Below are 13,894 nucleotides of genomic sequence, written 5' to 3' on the forward strand. Positions count from 1 at the left end.
CCTGCCGGGCCTGCGCAGATGAGCCTTGTGCTTCCATCGCGGCCCCTCCCCCCTCCTCGCCCTCCGTCCCATTCTCTTCCCCGCGTGTGACAGAGAGAGAGAGAGAGAGAGAGCGAGCGGCGGCGGCGCGAGCCCTGTCAGCCCGCAGCTCTCCTTGGCGCGAGCGGGGGGTCGTCGAAGGAGGCCCCCGCAGCACCGGGCCCGTCCTCGCGCCCGCCCGGCGGTCGGGTCTGCCGAGCCGAGGCAAAGGGGGGTGTGGGGGGGGGGCGAGGCGGCACGATGAGCATCGAGATCCCGCCGGGCCTGACGGAGCTGCTGCAGGGCTACACGGTGGAGGTGCTGCGGCACCGGCCGCCGGATCTGCTCAACTTCGCCGCCGAGTACTTCGCCCGCCTGAGGGATGCCCGCGACCAGCAGCTGCGCGAGACGGGCAGGGTTAAAGGGGTCGCCTTCGACGGGGAGCCGATGCAGACGGAGTCCAACGGCGAGGAGGAGCGGAGGGAAGAGGTCGACGAGGAGTCCGATTCCGACTTTGAGCGTGAGTGGCGGGAGGGAGGGGGCACGGTCTGGCCTCATGTGTCTTGGAAGTACCCCCCCTCCGTCCCTCCTTACCCCCCCCCCCACCCCGGGACTCCCTTTGCCCTCCTTTGGGGCCGGTGCATTTAGGCTCTCAAAACTGTTCCGTGAAGATTCTTCTCATTATTGGGGTTGATAGCATTTATTATCACTATTATTACTATTATTTCTATTATTATTACACTGGGCAGAAAATAAGGGTTTCCTCGCCTTAATCGGCTCATGTAGCCAGGAGGTATTTTTTTTTTTTTTAAAGGTGTGTTAGAAAGGCAGGGTATAAATCAAGCCAATCAATGAAATTATAATCAGGTAGCAGGGATTAGTTGTACTTTACCTTACCTCATAGTCAAGCTATGTGTGTGTGTGTGTGTGGGGGGGGAAAACTGGGTTTAATTCCCCCCTGTTCTTCTTTCAGAGCATGTCCTAGGGCGAAAACGCATGGGAGGTTTTGCCTTGGATTTGCCACTCTCCAGATGCACATTTCCCCCAGCTAAATTCTCCACGCTCAAAAATAAGCCCCTATGCAGAGTTTTGAGAATTCAGACGGGGAAAATGTGCATCTAGAGAGTGGCAAATCCAAGGCAAAACCTCCCATGTGTTTTTGCCCTATGGTAAGTGGGATTTATAACCCACTGCATGGGTGTGTGTAGGTGTACGAGGTTCTTGCGGGCTTGGAGTAGGGTGTGTGAGCTTGCGTATGTGACGAAAGAGGATGGATCTGTTCTCGTCTTTCCCTGCCCACAAGCTAATCCAGAGGATGGGCGATCTTTCTGTATGTGGCTTTTCTCTCCTCCCCCATTCAGAGGCTTGTGATTCCATCCCTTTCCACTCCCTTGATCGTAGCTTGTGTGGGGTTTTCCTCAGGCACCCTCAGTTGAACAATTATGAATGAAACGCTGGTTGTTGTGGAGTCCCTATGTGCATACTAGGTGGTTCTTGGTGCCATTACTCGGGGGAGGCACATGTGAACTTGTATGTGGACTGGTGATTGTAACCCTTGTTTTTGCACGGGTGTGTGTGTGTTGATGGATTTATTATTGATTAATATGCAAAAGGAAGGAGTGGCAACTTGTGAACATACACTCTTGGGGATTGGGTAGAAATGTGGCTGAAATAGAAGGAACTTTCAAAGAGACTCCTTTCCCTGTTCGTTTGTGGCAGGAGTGGCATGAAGGGAACCTCTTTCTTTGTAATGGTAAGGACTTCCTAATCTCCAGCTTCTACGGTGGCATACATTTGTGGAGGAAGGTGGGAGCATAGGCTATTGATGATTGAGAGGTTTTGCCTTGGATTTGCCGTTCTCTAGATGCATTTTCCCCATCTGAATCCTCAAAACTAAGCCCCTGTGCAGAGTTTTGAGAATTTGGATGGGGAAAATATGTATCTATAGAGCGGCAAATCTAAGGCAAAACATCCCATGCACAATTGGCCATAGACTGAACCCCTAGTTCTTGGAGCAGCATAGCAAATGAGTAGTGATTTCTTTCTAGATATAGGAGGAGGTGGAACTGTTGCAGCAGACCCTGACTTGGGAAATGAGAGGCTCTCTTCCCACATTTTGGGGCACAGGTGATGTACTAGAGTTGCAGGAACAAATCCTCAGTTTAGCAGCCTGGCCACCCTCTGAACATGTAGTAGAAGGATGCATGTTTTCAAGGAAAGGGACATCTCTACTCCTTCCCTGACCTACTCTTCTTAAAATGCAAGTACAAAGGGGACCTTTCAAGGGACGTGTCATTCTGATGTGTCAAATTGTCAAGCTTACATGTGTGTTCAGTTCCAGGATGAGAAACGAGGAGGAGACACAAGTGAGCAAAAGCAGTTGTGTTGTATGATATCAAGGAGTGTATATAAAAATATATATGAAGAACAGAACTGCAGAGATTAATGGAATAGTAGGGTTCTTTGGCAAATTCTGAGTTGAGCTATAGAGAAGTTGATTAGGTGTTACCAGAATCTGCAGCAATGCTGGAAATGCACAACCACTTCTCATGTTGGAGGCTTGTGATAGTGTGTGATTTCCCCCCCTCAGTGTTGTCATTAAAAAAAAATGAGATTAAATTAAACTGAGAAGGAGAAACAGGGAGGTTACATAGCAGCTTAAAGTATCTCTGTTTAAGAATTGTCATTAGGACCTGCCCTCTGCCCAAGAAGGAAGCACGAGATGAGTGCTGAGGAGTCAGCTCTCAGGAGATGATACATTTGCATTTCTTCAGGAAGTCCAGGTTGTGCTTTCACTTCCCACATCCCTTCTGCAGTCCTTTAATAAAGATGACGGTAGATGAATTCAGCAGCAATTCTCTGGAATTTATTAGCTGCTTCAGTCTTTGGGGGTTACCGCACTTTGTATTCCCAGTGATGTATTAAGAGTTTGAAAACGTTATAAAAAACATCGCTTTAAAAGGGTTTTTGGATACCATGGCTTATAAATGGTTGGAAGACGTCTTCTCAGCTAAAGGGGCCAAACAAAGTGCGAACAATATTTTTTATAACGTTTTCAAACTCTTAATACATTGCTGGGAATACAAGTGCGGTAACCCCCTTTGAGAATGGAGATACAGTAAGTGTGTCGCTTCTCAGGTATAAAGAAAAGGACGTCATTCTCTGGTCCAATTGTAGCAGTAAAAAGACAACCAGTATTTGAGCACCTTAGCTTCTAATGGGCTTCATAGGGCAGTAATAAATAAGAATGGGTATGTGTGTGTAATAGGAGCCCCGTGGCGCAGAGTGGTAACCTGCTGTACTGCAGTCCAAGCTCTGCTCACAACCTGAGTTCGATCCCAACGGAAGTCGGTTTCCAGGTAGCTGGTTCAAGGTTGACTCAGCCTTCTATCCTTCCGAGGTTGGTAAAATGAGTACCCAGCTTGTTGGGGGTAAAGGGAAGTTGACTGGGGAAGGCACTGGCAAACCACCCCGTAAACAAAGTCTGCCTAGTAAACGTCGGGATGGGACGTCACCCCATGGGTCAGGAATGACCCGGTGCTTGCACAGGGGACCTTTACCATTTATGTGTGTGTAAAGTGCAGTCAAGTCGCAGCTGACTTCTGGCAACCCCTTATGGGGTTTTCAAGGCAAGAGACTAACAGAGGTGGTTTGCCTTTGTCTTCCCATGTGTACCAACCCTGGTATTCCTGGGTGGTCTCCCATCCAACTGCTAACAAGGGCTGGCCCTACTTAGATTCTGAGATCTGATGAGATCATGCTATCCTGGGCCATCCAGGGTGAGGGCAATAAACAAGAATAGGTTCTGTGATATTATTGTGTGCTGTACTGTATTTAGTACCATCCGTGGTAAAGTGAAGCTTTGCCAAAGTCTTCTGAAATACAGTAAATAAACATTAAATAATGGCAGAAGCAATTGTATCCGCTGTGTTTAGCTTTAATTTGCTTTCTGGAAAGGGTTGCCTTTGAGAAGAAAGCAAAATATGTAGCTCCCCAGTAGCTGCTCATATGGCATTGTTACAGCCTGATTTGAATTTTCAAAGGAAATGGTGTTTTTCCCCTGATGCTTAAGTGTAGTGACTGTTCATGGTAGTGCTGACAGCAGCAGCTGGTGTGCAGTATTTCAAAGATTCTTGTCTGTATTGAGTTATTATGTTTATGGTCACATTTATTTGTTAGCAGTGTTCCTGATTCAGTGGCTAATGTGCTGGTTGATCAACATGCAAATGCTGATTTCAGTACATCTTTTGAGTATAGATCTTTTAGGTAAAGGTCATTTTGAATATAAGTGTATTTGATATAGGTCAAATACACTTATGTATTGATGTAGAATGTATCGATGAATGCTTGCGCTGAAATAAGCAGAGATTAATTTTGACTTGCTTGTTTCTGCATACGTAGAAATGAAATTTAACACTGTAAGGTCAAAAGTGGTGAATGCTATCTGGAAGGAATGAGCAAAATGAAAGTGTAAACTTCACAGCTCCTAACAGCTTTCTGAGCAATAATGTGAGTGACCAAATTGATCACTTTCATTGCTGCTTAGAGACTTCTAGCATGGTGTGAATTTTACACTTTCATTCTGCTCCTCATTTCTTCAAGATAGGATTCTCTACTTTTGAACTTATTATTTTGTGTTTCAGCCAAAGGTTAGTTCTGTGCCGTAATTGCAATAATACAACTCCATTGCTTCTTTGCAAGAGGGTTCACCATACTATTCTTACTGAGGGTTAGATGTTACTAGTGTATTTGGCAGTACTGTTCTTTCATGGGTAAAGTTTGGTGTACTTGTGGATCAGGCATAGAATCTTGCAGGATATGAGATATAATAAACATAAACATCTAGGTTATTGAAGGGGAAATCTAAAGCAGTTGAGAGATCAGGGTGAAAATATTGTCATTGTATGATATAGAATGTAGGCAATGCATACAAAGGTTTGACTCCATTACATAGTTTTTGGACGTTTAATCCAGAAGATGTTGCAGATGTGAACTCAGGAATTTGTTGGGTAGGAGAAAGGCTGCCCGCATTGCCTGTGATGCAACTTGAGATCATCTTGATGTTCCTTGGTTCACTGTGTGAAGGAAACAAATTCTGTGCTCAAAATTAATTGTAAGAAATTCTATTCTGCTTGTAGTACCTGGCTGCTTGTGTATTTTGATATGTTTTGGCAATAGAAGGGAGGCTTCTTATCATGTGTTGCCTTAGAAGCCTTGCCTGTTTTTAAGGCATGTCTGTGCTTCTTGCAGCCTTTCCTGTTCCCCGTAAAGAGCAAAATACAACAAACATCTTTGTAGCTAAGTTATGCAGCACAGTCCAGGTAGTGTGCATAAAGAATACATGGAGATGAAATTGTGAGATGATTTAGGATTGCTGTTGGGATCTTTACTAGATAATAATTGATGGCTTAAATATACTTGTCACACCGATTGAAGAACCAGTTTCAAAGTAAGCAGTTGTTACTACTGAAAAAAATTGTCACTGACTTTTGCTTGCTTTTTCCTTCCACGAGTGTCTTGTTAATCAAGGCACAGCATAGTTCTGGTTACTCATCCTATAAAATATGCATATGTAGTATTCTGAGTATACATCTCCTTAGTCTGTTTTCATCGTGCGTTGCCTTGGGCACAACTGTAGCAGAAAGTTACTTCGTCAGTAAAATAAATAAATAAACCTTCTCCCTGGAGTAGTCGATGCATAGTTTTTAGGCTTAGCGAAATGACTTATCCTGTGATCAGTTTGCCATCATCTATTAAAGTTAAAGATTAAAACTCAGCGTTCCATAGACAGGATTAACTGCTGCCTGTCATATTAACCGTTCAGCTTATCATGATACAGCCCAGCCGTGTTTGGGTACTTTGTTTTTAAAGTAATCATAATTGGATGTGGGCAGCTGATGCTTTGAATTGCTTTCCTGGGCATTCTAGAGTACATTGTAGAAAGCCATTCCAAGTGCTTGCTTCTGAGATGAGCAGGCGTTGTTCTGCTGCTCTGGGAACTTGACCTGTACTGGGGAAAGCTGAGTGTAAATATTAATATCTGGTTCTTCTGCCATGGGTTTCTGTGCTTAGTGAAAACGTTTTAAACAGCACCCTACAACCTGCATAATAAGTACATTTGATTTTTTTAAATTATAACTTTGTAGCAACAGTGCAATTAAGGTTGTATTTTTTCCCCTTTGGCAATGTCACGAGAATAGCTTGCATGTTTTAGAATTGTCCTTGAGAGAGAAGTGCATTCTCATGGGATAAACTGCTTGAAGTTTTACTGAACAGGTGTTGCCTGTCCTTTAGCACAGGAAGCATTCTTCTTATGGGGAGCTGCAATATACCGAAATTTAAAACTGCACTGGAAAATCAGAGCTCTGACTTCCTGTATAAATAGCCAGCTGGCATCATATTTGGCTGTCTCTGACTTCCCCTCAATCCAACAGATCAGATATCCTATAGCTGCTGGGTGAAATGGAGGTAGCTGTGGAGGTACTTAGAGAGAAAAAATGGTGTCTGCAAAACTTCAGAGATCCCTGAGCAAGCGGAAATATAGTTTTTATCTTGCTGGCATCCCCTCTGAAGACTGAGAACAAGTTAACTCTGCTTACTTCATCTTGGAATTTACTGTTGTATGCAGGGGTATTACTAAAGATTATTTAAAATCTTCACTGCATGATTCATGCTGTCAACAAGGATGCTATGATTTCATTATGCCAAATATTTGTTTTAATGCAAACACCAGGATTGCCTGTTATCTACATTATGAAGTCTGGATAAATCAAGGACATATTTTGTGATTCCCCGAGAGTTAAATTCCAGAATTTGACAAATTAATCCAATATTTTTTGATCACATACTGCTTGGATGATGTATTGGATATCCCTATAAATTGCTCATCTGATGTAAGATTAAGTGTTCTCAGTCAGTCCAAGGCATTGATTTGTGTGCTTCTTGTACTATCCTGCCTGCATTTGGTTTCTCTCTCTTTTTCTTTCTCAAATTAGCAAGTCTCGATTAGGGGTTAAAATTATGTCTTCACCTGGGTTCCTACTTTATTTTTATTTATTTATTTTACAGAATTTATACCCTGCCTTTCTGCCCTCATAAGAGCCACCAAGGCAGCTAAGATATTAAAAAAACATAAAACTCACTTCTTAAAAACCATCAAAGCCAACAGTGAACACATCATTAAAACCAGAGATAAAAGACACATAAAAAAACAGTTAAAACATTGGGCAGGAAGGAGGGATCATTGAGGGAATGCCAAACGAAACAAATAGTCTGTACCCACTGGTGAACACACAAACGCACATGAAGGTTCCTTATACTGAATCAGACCCATGGTCCATCAAAGTCAGTGTTGTCTACTCAGACTGGCAGCGGCTCTCCAGGGTCTTAGGCAGACATTACTTAGGCAGACATCACATTACTTACTTGCCTAGTCCCTTTAACTGGAGATGCCAGGGATTGAACCTGGGACCCTCTGCATTCCCAGCAGATGCTCTACCACTGAGCATCTGTGCTTCTCCATTGGGACAGATGCTTCTCCATTGGGAGAGAGCTCGAGAGTTTTGGTGCCACAACTGAGGAGGCCTTCTCCTGGGTTGCTGCCTGCCTAATCTCAGAAGGTGGAGGCACTTGAGGCAGGGCCTTGGAAGATGTCTGTAGAAGTTGGGTAGGTTCATAAGGGAGTAGGTGGTCCTTCAGCTATATCGATGCCAATGTCATATAGGGCTTTAAAGGTCAAGAATAATATCTTGAATTGTGCCTGGTAGATAGGCCAACATGCGGGCAGCTGATGCTTTGAATAGCTTTCCTGAGCATTCTAGGACATGTTAAAGAAAGCAATTCCAAGTGCTTGCTTCTGAGATGAGCATGTGTTGTGTTGCTGTTCTGGGAACTTGGCCTATGCTGGGGAAAGATGAGAATAAGTATTAATACCTGGTTCTTCTGTTATGGGTTTCTGTGAAAGAATTCCAGTTCAAGCTCTCAGTGAGCCATGAAGGATACCGGGTGGCCTTTAGGCAGTCATGGTGTTTCTTCATAGTCTACCTCAGAGGGTCATTGTGTTAAAAGGGGGGGATCCTGCTGCAGGCTATGTTAAATTTCTTTGAAGAAGAGTGGCATACAACAGTGATTAGAAAAAAAATAGATTGTTTTTGGTATAGATTTATTGCTTTCAGTTGTCCTGAGTAAGCATTTTGCTTTTTCCTGTTACATGTTATTCTTCTGTTTGTAGTGCTGTAACTGTTATCTTGTCTTTATGTTTAGATCTTTAGTGATACAGAAAGAACTGTGATTGCTGATTGAATCCACTGAGTTTTCTGCAGGTGTGAGAGGAAAGGCGTGATCTTGCCCACTACCACTTGGCCCCGCAAGCCCTTTTTCCTCAGTGGCTTTATGTCCACACAGTTCCGCTGATTTACAGCAAGTTTTTGGGAGCGTCAAAAGGGGCTTGGGGCGGGGAAAGGTGTGTAACAATCTGTTGCGTCAGTAGAAAGTTGGTGGGATCCAGCCCATAGTTTACTTTTATTCAGGTGAAGTTGCAGGTAGGTTTCCATTCTCAGTTGACTTTATATCAGTAGTTTTTCAAATGCTGTAAAGTGGGTTCCAGTTCTGAGTTTACATTGCAACCCTAAGAGCACTTTTCCTGGGAGCCATTGCTACTTGTAGACAAGCTGGAATGAGTCCAGAGGAGGGCAACAAAGATGGTGAGGGGTCTGGAGACCAAGTCCTATCAGGAAAGATTGAAGGAGCTGGGTCTGTTTAGCCTGAAGAGGAGAAGACTGAGAGGTGATATGATAACCATCTTCAAGTACTTGAAGGGCTGTCACATTGAGGATGGTGCAGAGTTGTTTTCTGTTGCCCAAGAAGGTCGGACCAGAACCAGTGGGTTGAAATTAAATCAAAAGAGTTTCCGTCTAGACATTAGGAAGAATTTTCTAACAGTTAGAGCAGTTCATCAGTGGAACAGGCTTCCTCAGGAGGTGGTGAGCTCTCCTTTGCTGGAGGTTTTTAAGCAGAGGCTGCATGGCCATCTGTCAGCAATTCTGATTCTGTGACCTTTGGCAGATGATGAGAGGGAGGGCATCTTGGCCATCTTCTGGGCATGGAGTAGGGGTCGCTGGGGATGTGGGGGGAGGTAGTTGTGAATTTCCTGCATTGTGCAGGGGGTTGGACTAGATGACCCTGGTGGTCCCTTCCAACTCGTATGATTCTATGATTCCTGAGAAGCCTTGCTTAGTGTCACTCCCTGACTTGCCTTTTTGGGTCTACTTGTTGCTGCACGCTTCTTTCTCCCTTCTTAGTATAAAACATAGGAATCTCATCAGTTAATCGTATATTTCATTATATTTATATTTAACTTCATTATATTTATATTTCATTTTCAGATTTATAAATGTGTAGTGTTACTGAGAAACAGGCTGTAGTCCCTAGCCATTTTGCGCGTTCTGTAGGGCAAACCCAAATTTTCCATTGAACCTCTCAGCTCACCCTATTCTTTCCTCTCCCTTTCGGCCTTGTAACCCATCTACTAGAAGGTTGGGACCCTATTCTTTCCTCTCCCTTTCGGCCTTGTAACCCATCTACTAGAAGGTTGGGACCCACTCCTGACCCATTGTTTGAGAACCACTGCCCTTAATGAATTACCGTCATAGATCTCTTTATGATATAAATGTGTTTATAAAAGGGCCAATGAAAGATAGAAATGAAAATTGTGATGTGGTGTCCTAAGCAGCGAAATGTTATTGCATTTGATGGGTTGTTTCAGAATTATCTAAGAGTGTCCAATTGACTTACCAAATATTGTTCAAGTATAGGATGTTTATCAAAACCAGGGAATTGTCTCCCTCTTATGTTTTTAATGCCTTGGTATACAAATTTTCCAAAAACATTTAGTTTGTTTTTTAAATAGCAAGTACAGAGTCAAATACTCATAGTTGTCATGCATGCTGTGGATTTGGTTGCAATCGCAATAATTGGCAGTGCCAAACAATTAGCTTTGAAGTTTTCAGAAAAATTTACAGGTTTAATGCCAGACATATCATGATATATTCCAAGCTCTAAAAATGCATACCTGACCCCCCACCCCCAGCTGAATTGACAGGACCAAAAGCAAGCAGCATTTAAGTGTTCTGTGGGAGCATTTTGTCGGTGAGAATTGAGCATTACCTGAAACGTGAAGGTTTATGGGATGTTGTGGTGCAAGCCCCTGCTGATGATGAGGAGGAGCAGGAGAAAGATAAGAAAGCGCTTGCCAATATAATTTTGACTGTGGGGGATAGCCAGCTTGTATAAGTTGCCAGCAAAACCTCTGCGAAAGGAGCGTGGGAGGCTCTACAAGCCGTTTATCGCAGGGACTCGGCTGGAACTATACTTGCACTAATGAGGAGGCTATACAGGACTCATAAATCACCTCACATTCCTGCCTCGGAACATTTGAGGTCACTGGCTGAATTGTTTCGGCACCTGGAATTAAGAGGGAAAACTGTCTCAGATGAAGATAAAGTATACAGTGTGAGGGCAGCCTAAACTTTCTAGAATTAAGCCATACGTTCCAGAATGTGCTTCGTACCTCTCCTGGAGAATAATTTGCTGAGTGTGTCTGCTTTGACAAGGGCTGGTTTTTCTGTGCAGTTTAAAGGGAACTCCTGCCAGATAAGCAAAGAGGGAGACATGCTGTTGAGGGGAATTAAAGCAGGATGTTTATGTTGTGCGCAGGGGCTGGGGAAGCCACAAGCACAGTGGGAGCTTTAAATGTAAATCCTCATCCAGATTGTGTGCATTTATTACATCGGCGTTTAGGCCACGCCTCCTTTTCAACAATACAGAAGACCCTGAGTTTGCTAGGGGAAAAGGAGGTGAAGCTAAACAAATGTAATACTTTCCTTGATTGTACTGTGTGTAAATCAGTAAAAAGCAGAAGGAGTCCCATGGCCAAAGTCAGCCAGAGGGTGACAGACAGACCCTTACAAATCGTTCATTTAGATGTATGTGGCCCCTTCCAAGAGAGTGTGTCAAAAAACAGATGGGCTCTGGTTCTGGTTGATGACCACACAAGGTTTGGCTGGGTTTATCTGCTCAAGCACAAGAGTGAAGCTTGTAAAACAATCAAGTACTGGGTGAACAGGGTGGAAAGACAGCTAGGTTTGCCAGTTGCCAGTCTCCAATTGGATCGTGGTGGAGAATTTCTTTCTCATGAGTTGACCCAGTGGTTAGAGAGCAAAGGGATTCAGCACAGACTTGCTAACCCTTGTGGCCCCCAGGAAAATGGAATTGCAGAGAGATGGATGGGATATTTAAAATCCATGATGCAATCTCTGCTGGAGGATGCTAATCTAAAGTTTAGGTTCTGGGCAGAGGCAATTAAGGTTTCTAATTACCTCATTAATAGACTGTGGACTTCTAGCATTGATAACACCCCCTATACAGTTTTGTATAACAGGAATCCATCCTTGAAGCATTTGAGAGTATTTGGTGCCAACGCTTGGGTGGATATACCTTTAAAGCACAGAAGGGGGGGCAGCACACAAAAAGAAAAAACGTTCCAAATTCTTCACCTTCCCGAGAGCCGGAACCTTCAGACCCACCTACTTGGTGCCTCCCGAAAGGGCAATTCCGGTTCAGCATGCGGCCATCGCGCAGACTTCGAATGCCGGAGAAGTACCGGTAGGATTGCCCCAGGTGGGAGATGGCATCCCCCCCTCTTCCTTAGACACAGCGGGCGGGCACTCTTATTCTAGCGTGGAGGCCAACAACCTAGTCAATTTGGCCCTCCAGAGGCAGTGGCAGGCATTTCACTCCTTTCAAATGAGGCTCCCCCCCTTTTTTGGGCGGTACATGAAACCTCGCCAGCTTCCTCCTCCTCCCAGTCCCTTAGCGCGGAACTGCAGGGACCTATATCCCCTAGAGCCTCTACCAGTCAATGGCCCACCAAGGCAGCCAAGAAAGCCACAGTTCATACTACCATGGTACAAGATGAACCCCTCTCTTCTGAGCAGGAGTCCGATCCAGATGAACGCAAATAGGGCAAATTTGACTCTGATGAGGGGCTCATTCCTTCAGATGAGCAACAGCCCAGGCTGTTTAATGGGGATGATTTCCAGAGTTTACTGGCCAAGGCACTCTTGGCCTTGGACCTTAATGAGGAACAGGAAGCGGCTGCTCCAAAGTGCAAGCCTGCTCCAAAGTGCAAGCAAGGGGTTAAGGAATGCTTCCCTAGGAAGCAAACCCAAAGTAATTCCGTTCCCTTTCTTGAGTTCTTTTTAAGGGCAGTCAGAGAGGAGTGGGAAAACCCGGCCTCAGGCAAACAAATCCCCACTGGCGTTAAGAAACTCTATACCTTAGCACCCCATGCCATGGATCTTCTTAAGGTGCCATTAGTGGAGGCCCGATAATTGACCTGCAGACCCCTGGCCTGTTACCAGAGGATGGAGTGGGTTCCATAAGGGATCAATTGTCCCTAACTAGGAAGGCTCATGAGGCTGCCGCACTGGCAATCCAGTCTAGCGCCACTATTTCCATTTTCGCCAGAGCCTCTTACCTCTGGGTTAAGAAGCTTATCCAGCTGGTACCAGAGAAGAACCGTAGGGTTTCCGCAGGCCTGGAAAGGGTTCTCAAAGCCACCACCTTGATGGTGGATGCCTCCCTGGATTCTATATCCTTCACTGCAAAATCCATGGCATCAGTTACCTCGGCAAGAAGAACCCTATGGCTGAGGGCCTGGCCAACCGATTTCAAAGCCAAAACAACCCTGATGGCCTACCCCATCCAGGAGGGGAGATTATTTGGGGATAAGCTCGCCAAAATTCTAGTGGAGACTAGAGACAAGAAGCATGTCATGCCCAGACAGCTACGAAAGGATAGTCGCTCAGCCTCATATCAGTCCTTTCGGCTCCCCAAAACACCCTTTAGATATAGGGCTGATTTCAGAAAGGGTACCTTGAATACTAACAGCCGACCCTTCTGCAAAGGCGGAAAGTTCAACAGACAGGGCCAACAGCCCAGGTCGGACAAGCCAGACAAGTTCTCAAAGCCCAGTGCCCAGTCACTACAGTTGGGGGGAAGGTTGCAGGCTTTCACAAACAGGTGGGAGGAGTCCAATCCGGACAATTGGGTTTCTCAAATAATATCCAGGAGATGCCTTCTGGAATTTGTTTCCCTACCACTGGACCAATTTGTGCCTTCCCCACTTCCTCAAGGAGAGAAAAACACTCCAGAACCCACCAGGCCATCCTACACCTCCTACAGTTGGCCGCAATAGAACCTGTACCACCGTTGGAAAGATTCCAGGGAGTCTACTCCACATTTTTCACGGTCCCCAAAAGAAATGGGGACTGGAGGGCCATCCTCGACTTAAAATACGTCAACCGAAGGATGCAGAAAAAACACTTCTGAATGGAAACTCTGCGTTCCATCGTGGAATCCCTCCTCCCTGGAACCTTTATGACGGCAGTGGACCTCAAGGAGGCCTATCTGCATATACCGATACATACTCTACACAGGCAGTTCTTCTGCTTTGCTTATTCACAGGAGCACTACCAATTCAGGGTCCTCCCTTTTGGACTATCATCACCCCCCCCGAGTCTTTTCAAAGGTGTTGGTTACCATCATAGCAGTTCTCAGACAGGAGTCGATCCAGGTACATCTGTACCTGGACGATATCCTTATCTGTGCCCAATCACGGGAACAGTCCCTGTCGCACACTGCAAGAGTAATTGAGCTATTGCGGGAGCACGGCTATCTGCTGAACTTAGAAAAGAGCTCTCTGGGACCCTCCCAGATTGTTACACACCTGGGAGTCCGAATAAATTCCCTAGAGAACTCCCTCTCCCTACCCCAAGAAGGGATCGGGAAAATAGTCGCCCTAGCGAATTCCACAATA

The 13,894-nt window shown here is 45.0% G+C and overlaps 1 protein-coding gene across 1 annotated transcript in view; it reads left to right on the forward strand.

The window, feature by feature from the left end:
- Nucleotides 1–276: 276 nt before the first annotated feature.
- The window catches only part of PRKAR2A (protein kinase cAMP-dependent type II regulatory subunit alpha), a 141,081-nt gene continuing 127,463 nt past the window's right edge, over nt 277–13,894 (forward strand). The window contains exon 1 of the mRNA XM_056861515.1: nt 277–538. Within this exon, the coding sequence (XP_056717493.1) occupies nt 280–538 (259 nt within the window). The 5' untranslated portion in view covers nt 277–279. The remainder of the gene's footprint in view (nt 539–13,894) is intronic.

Source organism: Euleptes europaea, chromosome 1, assembly GCF_029931775.1.
Source record: "Euleptes europaea isolate rEulEur1 chromosome 1, rEulEur1.hap1, whole genome shotgun sequence".
Lineage (NCBI taxonomy): Eukaryota > Metazoa > Chordata > Lepidosauria > Squamata > Sphaerodactylidae > Euleptes > Euleptes europaea.